At 41.8% G+C, this 18,979-nt stretch overlaps 1 protein-coding gene across 5 annotated transcripts in view; it reads left to right on the plus strand.

Annotated features, from left to right (window-relative positions):
• Window positions 1–17,276, plus strand: part of zzef1 (zinc finger, ZZ-type with EF hand domain 1) — a 283,385-nt gene extending 266,109 nt beyond the window's left edge. For all 5 annotated transcript variants that reach the window (XM_078548719.1, XM_078548721.1, XM_078548723.1 and 2 more), the window contains 2 exons: window positions 3,099–3,170; window positions 16,020–17,276. In XM_078548719.1, coding sequence (XP_078404845.1) covers window positions 3,099–3,170; window positions 16,020–16,124 — 177 coding nt within the window. In that variant the 3' untranslated portion in view covers window positions 16,125–17,276. The remainder of the gene's footprint in view (window positions 1–3,098; window positions 3,171–16,019) is intronic.
• The last annotated feature ends 1,703 nt before the right edge of the window (window positions 17,277–18,979 follow it).

Genomic DNA, 18,979 nt, shown 5'->3' on the forward strand with positions numbered 1-18,979 from the left:
TCATACTTACTGAATGATATCACCACTGTGAGAGATAAAAAAAAAACAGGTTTTTGTGAAAACACACCTTTTGGGTGCAGCACCTAGCATAGTTTATTTAATATAGTAGATCCACCCATGAAGGTTTGTGATTAAGATAATAAATTCTGCAATAATTTCACTGATTTGAGAGTGAGATTAAGTGAACTGAATAATACAATATTCAAAAAAAAAATGTTCAAATTTCAGACTGTCAAGTTAAATTTGATTTGTTGGGCTAATGCCCTCCCTCTGTCAAGAAATCCTGGATTCAAACTAGGTCGAAAGTCTCAAAGCTTGGCTTGCGTTGCTCCCCCTTAATTACTTCACCACTGACATCAAATTATATCCTCCCTTGCAAAACAAGAGAAGCTGTAAACCAAAGCAGCTTTCATCATTTAGTTAAAAGCAAAAAACTGCGGAAGCTGGAAATCCAAAACAAAAATAAAAATACCTGGAAAAACTCAGCAGATCTGGCAGCATCTGCGGAGAGGAGCACAGTTAACTTTCAAGTCCGTATGACTCTTCAACAGACTCGAAACGTTAACTGTGCTCCTCTCCGCAGATGCTGCCAGACCTGCTGAGTTTTTTCAGGTATTTTTATTTTTGTTCATCATTTAGTTTTTGCGCTGGCGTAGTTGTTCCCCTCATAAGTGCTTCCTGCTTTCTTGTGATTATTTTTTTTGCCCTTTATTGATTTTCCATCCTCCCAATGACCTGTGCCATTGTCTGGCAACCATGATGGGTTTGATAATTCACAGCCCAGGCCCTGGCACTGCCTGTCTGGCAGGAGCATCCAGCCCCCAGGAAAACTGCCCAGTCTGTTCTCTGGACCCTGCCTGGCAACCTGCTCAAGATTTGGAGCTCATAATTGGGAAATCACAGGCACTAGGCTGCTTCCCGCTGATAAGCATAAGAGTGTACATCACCACATCACACAACATGTGACAAACATTTTAACTCCTTCAGAAAGTTGCCCTGTATCACATTCATTCCTCAGGGCTGGGGGGTGGGGGGGGGCACTGCTTTGCCTTTCGTAGACTTGTACTTCACAGGAAGCAGTGTGGCCTGCTCTTTGAACGAATTACCTCATCAATCCCTTTTTCCTGCACTTTCACCATACCTTGCATCTTTTTCTTTTTAAAATATTTATCCATTTCTGCTTCCACCAATGTTTGAAGCAGGTCATTTCATATTCCAAAACCCTCCATATATTTAAAAAAGAATGTCTAGTTTTATGACTCATTAGCCAATGAAAATCCTTTTCCTTGTTTGACTTATCATAACGCTGCATCATTGTGAAACCCTCTGACTAATATTTCCCTGCTCACAGCCTCTCCTTAATGCTACACTGAGGAATGTGAATATCAACTTTTCCATCTGTGACAATGCACATAAACACCCTGGATCCACTTCACCACTGGACTGACTGTGTGATAGCCAGAACCAATTCAAACAAGAAACCTTTACAGCATCCGCTCAGCAACCATGAGCAACCTACACACTAGCAATGAGCTAGTACAGTCCGCACTCTCTCATTTATGTTCCCATACCAACAGTTACTTCCTGTTGAAGTTTAAATACTAACACTAGTAAGATAATCATTCTCTCAATAGGTTTTCCAGTTAAAAGCTTCCAGATGAATTTGTTTTCAATTTATATTTAAAGCCCCATTGGGGAGAGGCAGTTAAATTGAATAAGGATTGACTGAAAAGGACAAATTACTGCCTTTCTGTTGCAAAGACAGTTTAGAGCTCATTGATAGCCGTGCAAAGGAAGTGAATGCAAACCACAGCATCTTGTACAGCTCAGTTTTGAGTGCAACAGAGAGCTTGCCTTATCACAGTCTGCCACAGAGACTGATCATGGATAATTCCGTCAAAGCAAAATACCAAGGAGCAGGTTTTATTAAGACCTTGTTAATCAGATCATTTAAAAAAATTGACTGAACTTTAGTGTATTCCTATTTTTGTGGACTTAACAGTCCAGTTGGTGGAATTTTACTCTTAATTCATAAACATCATAAAAGTATAAAATCAAATAATGTACTTGTAAGCCTTTCTGCTCAAATGTAAATATTGATTCACATTAATGAACTATTTAAAACTCTCCCCAATTTGACCCAAGTGTTTTTACTTCCTGGTGTTTTGGATGCCTTTGAGGCACTGGATCTTCTCAGCTTTTAAAGTGCGAGCTTGCAGTTTGAGTGTTAAAGACGACCTTCTAGGGAAGGTGCATTGAAGTGCAAAGTACACAGTACTTCAAGCGTCTGAGCAGTTACGAAAAGCAGGGCCATATTTGTTGGGCCTAGATTTGCATAGGGCAAACCCCTGTTTTAATTGAAACTAAACTTTAGAGTGCTGTAGGTGTTAAACGCATGCAGAACTTTGTTTTGAAGAAGTATAAAATAATGTCCCAATGATATGACAGTCGTGCACTTTCCCTGCCCACATTCCTGTCCTTCACTTCCCACCTGTCAATAAGTGGGCCCAGTTGCAACATAATAGCTCCTCTCTATCACTTGTCCCACAGAAACTGGATTTTCTGTTAGTAAACTGTGGACCAAGGCAGTGAAAGTTGAACACTACCATATTACTATGGTATGCATTGGGCCAAGTGAGGAGGAACTGGAGAAATTTTGAATTAAAGTTGTGTAATATTGTCGTCGTGATTACATAGATTTTTACTGCACCTACACAGCCTATTTGGGCCAATATCTCTATGCCGGTGTTTATGCTTTACAAGTCTGCTTCCAACTTACTTCATTTTGCTCTATCAACATACCCTTCTATACCTTTCTCTCAAATTGACAGCTTTCCCTGAAATGTATCTATGCTTTTTGCCTCAAACCAGTCTATGTGGTAGCAGGTTCCACATTCTAATCACTCACTGGGTGGAGAAATTTCTCCTGTACTCCTTAATGGATTTATTAATGACTATCTTATGTTCATAGATCCCATAAGGAAAACGTCTGTGTTTACCAGACCCAACTGCTTCATAATTTAGTTCGCTGCATAAGAATTGACTTTTCTTTTTTTGCTACTGATATGCAAAGTAATGGTGTTTCTGATTGGATGCAGGAACTTGGTGTGCTGCAAGACTACTTTGTGGCCTTAACCACAGAAGATCACATCCAGCACTGTGTCATGCAGGTGAGAATCATCTGTAACTCGTGCATAGTGAATGTAGTCGATTTCTGAGCGAGAAGGGCTGCTTAAACATTACTAAAGCCTGACTTGAACATGTTACTTCTGAGGCTAATTAACGTTTCTTTTGAAGACTTTTCCTTAAAAGTAGTTGCTGCAGTGGATTAGCACTTTGCCCTTTCACTTCTGGGGCACACACATGAATCCAGCTGGATATATGGCAGTGAGGTCTTACTGCCCTAGCTCAAATATCAAATAAGTTCAAGGCTACCTGACTTCCAAAGTCCCAGGTTGTAAAATTTGCAATACAAAACTCCTTATTCTAAGCAAATTGGTAACCTAATTTAGGTCACAAAATGACTGTGTGAGATATGAAAAATCATATGGGTGTAGCCAGCTAAGGTTGGGATGGGCATGAAAATCTATTGTTAGCAGAATAAAGGCAGTTGCATTCAGCAAACAACACATGCTATACTAGATTGGTGAGTACTCTGCACTGGCTGACCTGGCAAAGCATTTACTTCTCCTAATTTTGAAGGGAATATAAATTTACTTTTTAAAAAAAAAAGGGTCTTAGAGCTATGAGGTTGCTGTATTTTTACTTGGTGAAACGATCTTGGCCGTAGAGGAAACCAGCACATGCAGAATTCATGGAAGTGTTTTCATTCTGGGTGTGAGCAATCCTATCCTATCTCTACAATGTGCATCTGTATAAAAACATGTCTGTATAAATTAGACCCGCATTGTTGATCCCAGCTCCTTCCTTACTGTCTCAGAATGAGTAGCTACTGTTTGTGCTAAACTTTCCAAACCTGTGACTGTGACCACATTGAAGAGCAAGGGCAGCAGACATGTGGGAATGCCACCACCTGCAAGTTTCCCTCCAAGCCACACACCAACTAGACTTAGAACTATATCGCTGCTCCTTCACTGTCGAAGTCCTGGAACTCTCTCCCAAACATTGCTATGGGTGTACCTACACCACATGGACTGCAGGGGGAGGCAATGGTGTCGTGGTATATCACTGGATTGGTAATCCACAGATCCAGGCTAATGCCCGGGGCATGGCAGCTGATGGAATTTGAATTCAAATAATAAATCTGGAATTAAAAGCTAATCTCCCTAATGGCAACCATGAAATCATTGTCAATTGTCTTAAAAACCCATCTGGTTCACTAATGTCCTTCAGGTAAGGAAATCTGTCATCCTTACCTGGCCTGGCCTACATGTGACTCTAGATCCACACAATGTGGTTGACTCTTAAATGCCTCTGAAATGGCCACGCAAACCGCTCAGTTGTACCAAATCGTTATGAAGTCTAAAAGGAATAAAACTGGACAGACCACCCGGCATGAGCCTAGGTACTAGAGATGACAAGGGCAAACCCGGCCCTGTGGGTCCTGCAAAGTCCTTCTTACTAACATCTGGGGGCTTGTTCCAAAATTGGGAGAGCTGTCTCACAGTCTAGTCAAGCAACAGCCTGACATAGTCATATTCATGGAATCATACCTTGTAGACAATGTCCTAGACACCATCGTCACCATCCCTGGGTATGTCCTATCCCATCAGCAGGATAGACCCATCAGAGGGTGGCGGCATACTAGCATACAGTCGGGAAGGAGTTGCCCTGGGAGTCCTCAACATTGATTCCAGACTCCATGAAGTCTCGTGGCATCAGGTCAAACATGGGCGAGGAAACCTGCTGCTGATTACCACCTACCACCAACCACGCCCCCACACTCAGCTGATGAATCAGTCAGTATTCCTCCATGTTGAACACCAGTTGGAAGAAGCACCGGGACTAGAAATTGAAACAAGCAAGGGCACAAAATGTACTCTGCATTGGGGGACTTCAATGTCACCAAGAATAGCTCAGTAGCACCATTACTGACCAAACTGACCAAGTCCTAAAGGACATAGCTGCTGGACTGGGTCTGTGGCAGATGGTAAGGGAACCATCAAGAGAGCAAAACCTAATTGACCCCTTCCTCACCAATCTGCCTGTTGCAGATGCAGCTGACCATGGCAGTATCGATAGGAGTGACCACTGCACAGCCCTTGTGAAGTCGAAGTCCTGTCTTCACATTGAGGATACCCTCTGTTGTGTTGTGTGGTGCTAGATTGGATAGATTTCAAATAGATCACAAAACTGGGCATCCATGAGATACTGTGGGCCATCAACAGCAGCAGAATTGTATTCGACCACAGCCTGTAACCTCCTGACCCGGCACATCCCCAACTCTACCATTACCACTAAGCCACAGGATCAACCCTGGTTCAATGAAGAGTGCAGGAGGGCAAGCTAAGAGCAGCACCCGACATACCTAAAAATATGGTGTCGACCTGGTGAAGTTGCAACACAGGACTATTTACATGCCAACAGCGGAAGCAGCATGAGATAGATGGAGCTAAGCAATTCATCAACCAACGGATCAGATCTAAGCTCTGCAGTCCTGCCACATCCAATTGTGGACAACTAACAGGAGAAGGTGGCTCCACAAATAGCCCCATCTTCTATGATGGGGAACTTCTCAGTGCAAGGCTGAAGTACTTGCAACCATCTTCAGCCAGAAATGCCAGGTGGATGATCCATCTCGGCCTCCTCCGGAGGTCCCCAGCATCACGGATGCCAGTCTTCAGCCAATTTGATTCACTCCATGTGATATCAAGAAACGGCTGAAGGCACAGGATACTGCAAAGACTATGGGCCCTGACAACATTCTGGCAATAGTACTGAAGACTTGTGCTCTAGAACTTGCTGCGCCCCTAGCCAAGCTGTTCCAGTACAGCTACAACACTGGCATCTACCCGGCAATGTGGAAAATTGCCCAGGTATGTCCTGTCCACAAAAAACAGGAGAAATCCAACCCGGCCAATTACCGCCCCATCAATCTACTCTCGATCATCAGTTAAGTAATGGAAGGGGTCATCAACAGTGCTGTCATGCAGCACTTGCTCAGCAATAACCTGCTCACTGACACTCAGTTTGGTTTCTGTCAGGGCCACTCAGCTCCTGACCTCATTACAGCCTTGGTCCCAACATGGACATAAGAGCTGAACTCGAGGTGAGGTGAGAGTGACGGCCCTTGACATCAGGACCGCATTTGACTGAGTGTGGCATCAAGGAGCCCTAGGAAAACTGAAGCCGATGGGAAACAAAAACAAAAATTGCTGGAAAAACTCAGCAGGTCTGGCAGCATCTATGGAGAGAAAGACAGAGTTAACATTTCGAGTCCGTATGACTCTTCTTCAGAAGTTCTGAAGAAGAGTCATACGGACTCGAAACATTAACTCTGTCTTTCTCTCCATAGATGCTGTCAGACCTGCTGAGTTTGTCCAGCAATTTTTTTTTTTTTTTGTTTCAGATTTCCAGCATCCGCAGTATTTTGTTTTTATCTTACTGAAGTCAATGGGAATCGGGGAAAACTCTCTGCTGGTTGGAGTCATACCTAGCACAAAGGAAGATGGTTCTGGCTGTTGGAAGTCAACCATCTCAGCCCAGGACATCACTACAGGAGTTCCTTAGGCCCAGCCATCTTCAGCTGCTTCGCCAATGACCTTCCCTCCATCATAAGGTCAGAAGTGGGGATGTTCGCTGATGATTGCACAATATTCAGTACCATTCACAACTCCTCAGATACTGAAGCAGCCCATGTCCATATGCACCAGGACCTGGACAATATCCAGGTTTGGGCTGATAAGTGGCAAATATCATTTGTGCCACACAAGTGCCAGGCAATGAACATCTCTAACAAGAGAGAATCTAACCATCCCCCCTTGAAATTCAATGGCATTACCATCACTGGAGCCCCCACTATCAACATTCTGAGAGCTATCATTGACCAGAAATTGAACTGGACCAGCCATATAAATACTGTGGCTACAAGAGCAGGTCAGAGGCTGGGAATTCTGTTGAGAGTAGCTCACTACCTGACTCCTCAAAGCCTGCCCACCATCTGCAAGGCACAAGTCAAGAGTGTGATGGAATACTCTCCACTTGCCTGGATGAGTGCAGCTCCAACAACACTCAAGAAGCTCGACACCATCCAGGACAAAGCAGCTGCTTGATTGGCACCCCAGCCACCACCTTCAACATTCACTCCCTCCACCACTGACACACACTGGCAGCAGTGTGTACCACCTACAAGACGCACTGTAGTAATTCACCAAGGCCTCTTAGACAGCACTTTGCAAACCCGCTACCCCTGTCGCCTAGCAGGACAAGGGCAGCAGATACATAGGAACAACACCACCTGCAACTTCCCTCTCCAAGCCATGCACTATGCTGACTTGGAACTGTATCGCCGTTCCTCCACTGTGACTGGATCAAAATCCTAGAACCTCCTCCCTAACAGCACTGTGGGTGTACCTATACTACATGGACTGCAGCAGTTTAAGAAGGCAGCTCACCACCACCAACTGATGGACAATCGTTCACACCCCAAAAATGAATTTTTAAAAATCTTCTTTAAAAAAAAAGTTGAATTACTAAACCATACTTTGTTTCTTTTTAGCCCCGTAGACTAAAATTGCTCTTAAAATATGAAAGCAAGTTATTTAAACTTATTGTTGTCATAATTATACTGAAGGTGTAAATCTATTTCTGTTCATTTTGAGAATACTCCTGTTTTCTTACTTCCCCTATAGTTAAGCACCTGGCCTGCACCCTGCCTTTCCCTACAGCACCTTGGGAACTAAATGGTGTGGAAGAGTAGACCTGCACCTGCCCTTGTTGTTCCAATAGGTTATCCCATTATGCAATTTGCTCAAGCTCCTCTCCATTTAAGCATCTGCCACAGAACTAATTTCCATCTGGATTGGCTCAGGAGAACTCTATGTTGTCATGCACACAGAAACATGCTAATGTTGAATTTAGATAGTGTCACATGTGGTCTCTTATTTCAGTGTCATACAAAGCTCCAGGACCTGCTACAATCTCAAACTTTGCTGATAGGGGAAGAAATAAAGCACCTTGGGACATCCCAAATCATTTCACAGCCAGTTAAGTATTTTTGAAGTATAGTCAGTGTAAATATGCAGGGAAACATCGCAGATAATTTATGCACAGCAAGGTCCCACAAATAATAATGGAATACATGGAAAGGTAATTAATTTAGTGATCTTAATGAGAGACACACATTTAGGCCAAGACTAATAGTAAAGGTTTTGGAAACAGTACAAAAAATTGTGAAAGATTTCAGGAAGGTATAGACAGCATACAGATGGAAGAGACAACCTAATGTGGATAATTGTAAGATGAAAAATTCAGGAAAAAGAACTAGGAGGAAAAGGAGTACGTTCCCATTGGAAAGGCCCTGAAGGAATGGATCAGCAGTGACATGAAGGAAATGGATCAGCAGTGACACCAAGGAAACCACGGAAAAGTAGTGACACCAAGGAAAAACCTACAAAGCATTTGAGTTTTATAAACAGACATAATGTGTAAAACTAAAGAAGCAAAGAAGTCATACCAGACATTGGTTAGGCCACAGTATGAAATTTTGGATAAGGACATTAAAGTCATAGAGAGCATACAGAGTAAGTAGGATGGAGTCAGTGGCAAAACATACCTCATCCTTCCAAATAAGAGCCACAGGTTACATCGCTCGGTCAACATATCCTTAAGGATCCACTCAGCAACCCAGGCTCCCAATCACTTGAGACCAAGGTTTATCTATTTGAGAGTGGGGCAGGAGGAAGAGTGGGTGCACTTAGTGATCAACTTGCCCTAACGACTGTTTGTTGAACCAAATTTATAAGTTTTCAATGTGCTGTGCTCTATGTCTAGGGGTTTTCAACCCCAGGTAGGACCCTTGGATTTCTTACACTCTGCCAGCACTGGCTTTAATTCTGGGAATGATGTGTGTTCTCTGTGTGCCACAATCCCAACCAACTATCCCATAACACCATGTAATTTTGTTATTTTTCTACCAGCTTGAGTTTTGTAGTCAGTTTAGCTTCAGTTCAAATCAAAATGGCACAGAGGATGTAGTTTCTGGAGCTGCTTGGGATCCTGGAAAATAGACCATGTGTAGCAATGCCTGCCCACAGCATTCAGACAGTATTTCTTGCACCTGCTTAGGACATGTGTTTTGGGAATCAAACTGTCAACCCAGCTTCATTTGTATGATGTGTGGTGGATGCTTAACCTTTTTAAAAGAGAAAGACTTGCATTTATATAGTGTTTTACAGCACCACCAGACATTTCAAAGTGCTCTATAACTAATGAAGCACTTTTGAAGTGTCTTCACTGTTGTGGTGTAGCAAACCGGGCAGCCAATATGTCCACAGCAATGTAAAAATGACCAGAAAATCTGTTTTTGTGATGTTAATTAAGGGATAAATATTGGCCAGGACGCTGGGGATAACTCCCCTGCTCTTCTTCGAGTTAGTGCCATGGGATCATTTACATGGCTCTGAGAGGACAGATTATGGGCTTTGGCCTTGGTGCAGTCTTTTGGATGAGACTATCAACAGTGCAGCACTGCCTCAGTACTGCACTGGTGTGTCATTTTTGATCTTTGTGCTCAAGTGGAGTGGGACTTGATCTCGGAACCTTGTGACTCAGGTAAGAGTGCTACCAACTGAGCCATGGCTGATGCTTGCAGAAAGTAGAAGGCTCTGCTTATATATATGTGCACCTGTGTGCATTGTTATAGCTGCTTTGCATATGTCCATAGGAGGCAAAATATGTAATTTTTTTAAGTGTTTGAAACATTCCTAATGTGTCAACTGTGGTTGTAAAGCACTTTGAGATGTACACAGGTCATGTAGAGCACGATATAAATGCAAGTCTTTCTTCCTTTCTGCAAGATCCAGCATGGTTGATACTGTTGTTGTGAACAGCATATTAGAATGGCTTGCAGCAGACTCTCCATAGGTTCTGGCATTGTAGCATGTATAATCTGCCAACCACTTAGATAACATGGATTTGACTTTGCGGGTTATGCCTTGCCAAGAAGTGCTGAATTAAAAGTATTCAGGTTAAAGGATATATACGCTCAAAGCCAAAACCCAGCATGACTTGGTACCAATAGGGGAGAATGGAGGGCATAAAGGAAAGATGACTATCAAAGCAAAAAGCCCCAAAGTCCAATTGTATCCAATCCCGATCATCAGTTGTAACAAAAACTTCAAAGTATTTTCAAATAAGGAGTTGAGCAATTTATAAACGACCTGAATTTCCTTGAACCTGCATAAACTGACGGAGCTTTGAGTTAGCTAGTCCATAAGACTTGGGAGCAGAAGTAGGCCATTTGGCCCATCGAATCTGCTCCACCATTCAATGAGATCATAACTGATCTGATAATCCTCAACTCCACTTTCCTGCCTTTTCCCCATAACCCTTGATTCCCTTACTGATTAAAAATCTGTCTATCTCAACCTTGAATATACTTAACGGCCCAGCCTCTACAGCCCTCTGCGATAAAGAATTCCACAGATTCACCTTACTCTGAGATTATGCCCTCTGATCCCGGACTCTCCTAGAAGGGGAAACAGCCTCTCAGCATCCACCCTGTCAAGCCCCCTAAGAATCTTAAATGTTTCAATAATGTCACCTCTCATTCTTCTGAACTCCAATGACTACATGCCCAACCTACTCAACCTCTCCTCACAAGAAAATCCCTCCATACACGGGATCAACTCCTCTATTCTTCCTGCCAAAGTGCATACTTCACATTTTCCCACATTATATTCCATTTACCAAGTTTTTTCCCACTCACTTAACCTGTCTACATCCCTCTGTAGACTCTGTCATCCTCACCACTTGCCTTCCCACCTATTTTTGTGTCATCAGCAAACTTGGCAATAGTACAATCACTTCCCTCACCCAAGTCAATAATATACATATTAAATAATTGTGGCCCCAGCACTGATTCCTGTGGCACTTCACTTGTTACAGGTTGCCATCTGAAAATGCCCCCCTTATCCCAACTGTCAGTCTTCTATTAGTTAGCTCCTCTATCCATGCTAATATACTACCCCCAACACCATGGGCTCTTACCTTATTAAGTAGCCTTATGTGCGATACCTTATCGAAAGCCTTTTGGAAATCCAAATATATTACGTCTACTGGTTCCCCTTTATCTATCCTGCTTGTTACCTCAGAGAGTTCTAATAAATTTGTCAGGCATGATTTCCCCTTCATGAATCCATGCTGACTCTGCTTGGTTAGATTATGTATTTCTAAATGCTCTGCTATTACATCCTTTATAATAGACTCCAACATTTTCCCAGTGACAGATGTTAAGCTAACTGACCTATAGTTACCTGTTTTTTTGTCCCCCTCCCTATTTGAATAAGGGTGGCAGTTTTCCAATCCTCTGGGACTTTTCCAGAATCTAAGGATTCTTGGAAGATTACCACCAATGCATCCATTATTTCTGTAGCTACTTCCTTTAATATCCTAGGATGCAACCCATCAGGTCCAGGAGACTTGTCGGCCTTTAACCCCATTAGTTTCCCTAATACTTTTTCTCTGGGATAGTTATTGCATTTATTTCCTCCCCGCCTTTTGCTTCCTGATTATTTAGTATTTTTGGAATGCTATTAGTATCTTCTACCATGAAGGCTGATGCAAAATATTTATTCAACTCCTCTGCCATTTCCTGGTTCCCCATTATTATTTCCCCAGCCTCATTCTCTAAGGGACCTGTGTTCACTTTGGCCTCCTGCAAAATTATACAAATATGTTCAGCTGGAATGGCAGAGCAGCAATTAATTGCTTTGAGGTTAGAATTTTCTCATCTATCAGTCCTATCTTTTCAGACATGCATTGGCTCCCAGTTTGCTAATGCCTCCAATTAAAAATTGTAATCCTGATATTTAAATCCTCTTATAGCCCCTCCTTCTCCCCTGCCCACCATATCAACCCACAACTTCAGCCATCTAGCCCCATAATCTCTCTGCTTCCCATTTGTCCTTTAAGATCCTGCTTAAAACTAACCTCTCACCCAACTTCTGTCCCTCATCTAATATCTACCCCTTTGTCTCAGTGAGCCTTTTTTGTCCTGGTAATCACCTTGACCTATATTTTTATGTTAACGGCATTATACAAATGGAAGTTTTTATTCCTTTGGCATTTAATAAATGCAGAACTTCACCATTTGCACTCCTTTCTGAAAATTGAAAGGAGTTATTTTACCATGCATCTGTTAGTAATCTTTTATTAAATATTTTTATTTAAAAATCAAGCACTTATGTTACAAGTCTGGGAAGACTGACTTACATCAAGGAAACTGCAGTCATTAATCAAAGGTGCTTCCTTGTTTAAAGTGTGTTTGTTAAATTTAATTTCCTTCAATAGGTAGCTCATTTATGGCCACTATTTAAACGAGTATCAAAATGAATCAGACAGGATGGTAGAGCCATAATTTTTATGGTAGTTTTTTCCAAGGTTGTGATTCTCTCTCTGTCTTGATTTATATAGAAAAGAATGGTTTTGACCTATTTAAATAAGAAACATAGAAAATAGGAGCAGGAGTAGGCCATTCGGCCCTTCGAGCCTGCTGCGCCATTCATTATGAACATGGCTGATCCATCCAACTCAATAGCCTGCTCCTGCTTTCTTTCTCCCCATATCCTTTGATCCCTTTCGCCCCAAGAGCTATATCTAACTCCTTGAAAACATACAATGTTTTGGCCTCAACTACTTTCTGTGGTAGCGTATTCCACAGGCTCACCACTCTCTGGGTGAAGAAATTTCTCCTCATCTCAGTCCTAAATGGTCTACCCCGTATCCTCAGACTGTGACCCCTGGTTCTGGACTCCTCCACCATCGGGAACATCCTTCCTGCATCTACCCTGTCTAGTCCTGTTAGAATTTTATAGGTTTCAATGAGATCCCCCCTCATTCTTCTGAACTCCAGCGAATATAATCCTAACCAACTCAATCTCTCCTCATATGTCAAGTCTCGCCATCCCAGGAATCAGTCTGGTAAACCTTTGCTGTACTCCCTCTATAGCAAGAACACCCTTCCTCGGATAAGGAGACCAAAACTGCACACAATATTCCAGGTGTGGTCTCACCAAGGCCCTGTATAATTGCAGCAAGACAGCCTTGCTCCTGTACTTCAATCCTCTGGCTATGAAGGCCAACATACCATTCACCTTCTTTACTGCCTGCTGCACCTGCATGCTTACCTTCAGTGACTGGTGTACGAGGACACCCAGGTCTCATTGCACATTCCCCTCTCTCAATTTATAGCCATTCAGATAATAATCTGCCTTCCTGTTTTTGCTACCAAACTGGATAACCTCACATTTATCCACACTATACTGCATCTGCCATGCATTTGCCCACTCACTCAGCTTGTCCAAATCACACTGAAGCATCTCTGCACCCTCCTCACAGCTCACCCTCCCACCAGCTTTGTGTCATCTGCAAATTTGGAGATATTACATTTAGTTCCCTCATCTAAATCATTAATATATATTGTGAATAGCTGGGGTCCCAGCACCGATCCCTGAGGTACCCCACCAGTCACTGCCTGCCATTCGGAAAAAGACCCGTTTATTCCTACTCTTTGTTTCCTGTCTGCTGACCAATTTTTTATCCATCTCAATACACTGCCCCCAATCCCATTTGCTTTAATTTTGCACACTAATCTCTTATGTGGGACTTTGTCAAAAGCCTTCTGAAAGTCCAAATAAACCACATCCACTGGCTCTCCCTCATCAACTCTACTAGTTACATCCCCGAAAAATTCCAATAGATTTGTCAAGCATGATTTCCCTTTCGTAAATCCATGCTGACTCTGTCTGATTCTGTCACTGTTTTCCAAGTGCTCAGCTATTAAATATTTTATAATGGACTCTAGAATTTTCCCCACTACCGATGCCAGGCTATAATTCCCTGTTTTCTCTCTACCCCAACTTTTTAAATAGTGGGGTTACATTAGCTACCTTCAAATCTGTAGGAACTGTTCCAGAGTCTAAAGAATCTCAGAAGATGATCACCAATGCATCCACTATTTCTAGGGCCACTTCCTTAAGTACTCTGGGATGTAGATTATCAGGCCCTGGGGATTTAACGGCCTTCAATCCCATCAATTTCTCCAACACTATTTCCCTACTAATACTGATTTCTTTCAGTTCCTCCCTCTCACTAAACCCTGTGTTCCCCAACATTTCTGGTATGTTATTTGTGTCCTCCTTTGTGAAGACAGAACCAAAGTATGTATTTAGTTAGTCAGCCATTTCTTTGTTCCCCATTATGAATTCCCCTGTTTCTGACTGTAAGGGACCTACATTTGTCTTCACCAACCTTTTTCTCTTCACATAACTACAGAAACTTCTACAGTCCGCTTTTATGTTCCCCGCAAGCTTACTCTTGTACTCTATTTTCCCCTTCTTAATCAACCCCTTGGTCCTCCTTTGCTGAATTCTAAACTGCTCCCAATCCTCAGATGTGTTGTTTTTTCTGGCCAATTTGTATGCCTCTCCATTGGATCTAATACTCTCTCTAATTTCCCTTGTAAGCCATGGTTTGGCCACCTTTCCTGTTTTACTTTTGCGCCAGGCAGGAATAAACAATTGTTACAGTTCACCCATGTGCTCTTTGAACGTTTGCCATTGCCTATCCACCGTCATCCCTTTAAATAACGTTTCCCAATCCATCATAGCCAACTCGCGCCTCATACCATCGTAGTTTCCTTTATTAAGATTTTTATAATTTCTTTACTAATGAACTACCAATTGCTTATTCAAAGGAGAAATGGAATATGCTAAATTTTAAGGGTGCCAGTACTTCTAGTAACGCGTGCATTTAGAGCTCAGTTTTAAAACTAAACATAAATTCACATTCAAGATCAAATGTCATTTGAGATCAACTTTAAAACATTTTGAGTTGCACTTAATTGCTGCTGCTTCTAATTTCTTCTAATTGCAGATAGGTTTCAGATAGGCTTCTAACGATCCTAATGTTATCCATCTACATATTGTTGCGTTGTGTAGCTTATGATGAATTTATATAGCGTGTTTCACAACCTGAGGATGCCCCAAAGCACTTTGCAGCCAAAGTAATACTTTTGGATTGTAGTCACTCTTATGATGTAGGAAATGTGGCAGCCAATTTGCACACAGCAAAGTCCCATGAACAGCAATGCCATAACGTCCAGATGATCTCCTTTCGTGATGTTTGCTGAGGGATAAATATTGGTCAGGACACTTGCATATTGATTTTCTCTGTTCAGCCTGCTCAAGTTACTGGGCCAAAAGAGAACATTGTATTTGTTGCTGCTCAGTATAAAAATGAATAGTTTGAGGTTGTAAATGCGCTGGAGGTGGTTCAAAGGAGGTTTACTAGATTGATACCTGGAATGAGTGGGTTGTCTTATGAGGAAAGGTTGGACAGACTTGGCTTGTTTCCACTGGAGTTTAGAAGAGTGAGGGATGATTTGATTGAAGTATACAAGATCCTGAACTTCCTTGACAAGATGGACGTCAAAAGGATATTTCCTCTTGTGTATGAGTCCAGAACTAAGGGGCACTGTTTTAAAATTAGGGGTCGCCCTTTTAGGACAGAGATGAGGAGAAATTTTTTCTGAGGGTTGTGCGACTTTGGAATTCTCTGCCTCAGAAGGTAATGGAGGCGGGGCCATTGAATATTTTTAAGGCAGAGGTAGCTAGATTTTTGTTAGGCAAGGGAATCAAAGGCTATCAGGGTTAGATGGGAATGTGGAAATCGAAACACGAGATCAGCCATGATCTTATCGAATGACCGAGCAGGCTCGAGGGGCCGAATGGCCCACTCCTGTCCCTATTTCTTATGTTCTTATGATGCTAGCTTCTGAGTTGTGGGTTTGACCGTACTGTTGAAGGAATTCCTAATGAAAGTATTTGGTTTTCTTTCAGGGACTGAAGAATATTGCTGCCATCAGTCTCGCCATTAACTATCAGAATAAAGCTACCAAGTTCCTGAGTGACCAGTCGACATCTCAGATCAAGCCTGCTCAATGAAGTTCATGGCATCTTCAGACTACTGAGAGTCAATGGAGCTCAGACAAGCACAGTTATCTGAGAATCACATCACACAGCCACTGACTGTTTAGATGTACTCAAACCTGCACTTTCTGAAGTGTGCGCTTGTTCTCCCTCACTATTTCTCTCTCTCTCCTCTTCCACGCACTGTGACGAGACCCCGCCTCATGAGTGCCCCCTGAAAATACCAGGGTTCCACGTTTACTGAAATTCAAACTTGAATTCCTCTTACTCACCATATATGATGGTTTAAGATCCCTTTCCATCGACTAACAGCTTCTGTTGCAACCATTTTCTACCATGTTGTTTCTTACCTGTGTTCAACATCTGACAGTAACTGGGCACAAAGTAAAGATAAACTCAACTTGTCCACACCCACCCTTAGCACTAATAGGTTACCTGTAATTGAAGCTTCGTGTGGAATTAGTAAGTTATTTCTGGCACTGAAGTTGTGGATTTTGCTGCTGGTTGGTTGGATTTTATAGCACTGGGAAGTTAATTATCCTTTTATGAAGGTAATCTCTTGTTTTCACGTGAACCAAAGTAGAAATCTTTACCATCTGGTAAGTGGTTACTTAATTCATCATTTGAGTGTCTGGCAGAGATAAATTGGAAAGGTCATAGATTCACTAATAAAATTGTCTGTATTACATTTTAACAATTCTTAAAGTTCCTAGTTGTCCCCACCATTCCCTCCCACGGCTCCCCGCGGAACTGTAAAAGGCCTACACAAAAACAAATACTGTAACTAAAGAACACAGGCTTGACATCTGTTGAGTCTGTCATAGAGGATGTGTAATTTTCATTTAATTATTAGAGCTTATTTTTTTTATTTAAGTTAGTTTAGCTTATAGTGCCATTTCTAACTTTATACTCCTTTTTGAAACAGAAGGATTTTCTTTTTTTGCTTCCATCTCTTTCCCCTCTATGACCCCACCCCCACCCACCAATTCCAATGCTGCATAGAATTCTGAATGTATAATGCTGTCAATATTATGTGATGCGGGTATCAATTATGCAGTTGAAAATAATGGACAAGTTTAAAATATTCACTCAGTTGTAATATTTGCTGAGCTGTTTTAAATAATATGCCAACTTGGTAATGTTCAATAAAATAGAAACTAAGAAATGTGCAATTAATCTTATTTTTAATGTGAAAATTGGAAATATGAAGACAGCTTGTGATATTAAACCATACACTGTGTCCAGGAAGGCATGAGTTTAAAGCTAATCTAGCAATAACTAAGGTGGAGAGCTGTATTGTAGGGAAGATGATAGAGGTTAAGGAAATGATAGTGAAAGAAAGGGAAGTGTGAGTGTGGCAAGGTTAATGAATTTATTTATAGGAAAATGTGTAAAGCATTAAAAATAAAAAGTTGGGCAACAGAATTCAAAAAGAGGGATATGATATCACGTATATGGAAACTTGGCTTGAGCCAGCTCAAGACTGAGAGAAATTTCAGGCTAAAATGTTTTTTGGGCTGTTCGAGACGATGACTACTTTGAGTAGCAGAACACTGAGAGCAGGCTTCCTCCCTTTACCTCTGAGTGGCAAATACTCCACAGCTTGATGGGGAAGGGGGCAAAAAAAGTGAGATTTCCTTTTTGAGTTTTAAATTTTCCAGTTGTCTAATTGCCAAGATTGCCTCCCAATGAATAGCATTGCTGAGCTGTTTACATTGGGCCCCTTTTCAATGTTAAACCAATCTCAACGGGCCTGTTGGTCAGTATTTGATCATTCACTTTCCAGCCTGGAACAGAGCTGAAGATAAAGCAACATTTTTCTCCAAAGTGTCTGACTCTCTGTTGCATGAAGGATTATTCCATCATCTAGACTCTTTGTTTTTTCTCTCATGCTTTCGCTGGTTGGCACTGAGAGTTATTCAGCACCAGTAGAGAAGTGAGGTTTTTTTTATTCATCCATGGGATGTGGACATCGCTGGCTAGGCCAGCATTTATTGCCCATCCTGAATTCCCTAATTGCCCTGTTCAGAGGGCATTGAAGAGTCAACTACATTGCTGTGGGTCTGGACTCACATGTAGGCCAGACCAGATAAGGAAGACAGATTTCCTTTCCTAAAGGACAATCGGCAGTAGTTTCATGGTCATCATTAGACTTTTAATTCCAAATTTTAATTGAATTCAAGTTCCACCATCTGCTGTGGCAAGATTCAAACTCTGGTCCACAGAGCATTAACCTGGGTCTCTGGATTACTACACCACCGCCTCCCCAACCTTCTTTGGTACCGGGAAAGATTTTTCAACCTATAACTGAGATTGTGTGCTATTCATCTGCAGTTGTGCGTTTTTTAAAAAATCCAGGCTCTGGTCCCGCACTACAACACCTTTGGCTTCAAATGCCAAAAGACAGTTTTGTAGTCTGTGAATTTATTATGGCCTTTCAAACTATGAAAGTTAGGTCAAGTGGATAATCAGCCCCTGGGGTTGTCAAAAAGTAGACAATGCAATTTGTGACATCTTATTTGAAGTGCACTCAATAGAGTTGGAAGCAGTGATATCCCCAATGGAACTGGGCTGTAATGATACACTGTGGAGTTCTCTAAAATATAGCCATGATTCAGAACAGGGCTTTTTTTGTGAGTAAGCTTAATTGCAAACTGCATTTTTTTTTCCCTGTGCAATTATCTTTATCATAGAATCATGCAGTCCTGGAGGCCATTCAGCCCATTGTATCTGTGCTGACTCTTAAAGAGCTACCTGATTGGGCCTCACCTGATATTTCCTCATAGCTTTGTAAATATTTCCTTTTTGAGTATTTATCCAATTATCTTTTGAAAGTTACTGTTGAATCTGTTTCCCACCACCCTTTCAGG

The sequence above is a fragment of the Cetorhinus maximus genome, chromosome 9 (assembly GCF_964194155.1).
Source record: "Cetorhinus maximus chromosome 9, sCetMax3.hap1.1, whole genome shotgun sequence".
NCBI lineage: Eukaryota > Metazoa > Chordata > Chondrichthyes > Lamniformes > Cetorhinidae > Cetorhinus > Cetorhinus maximus.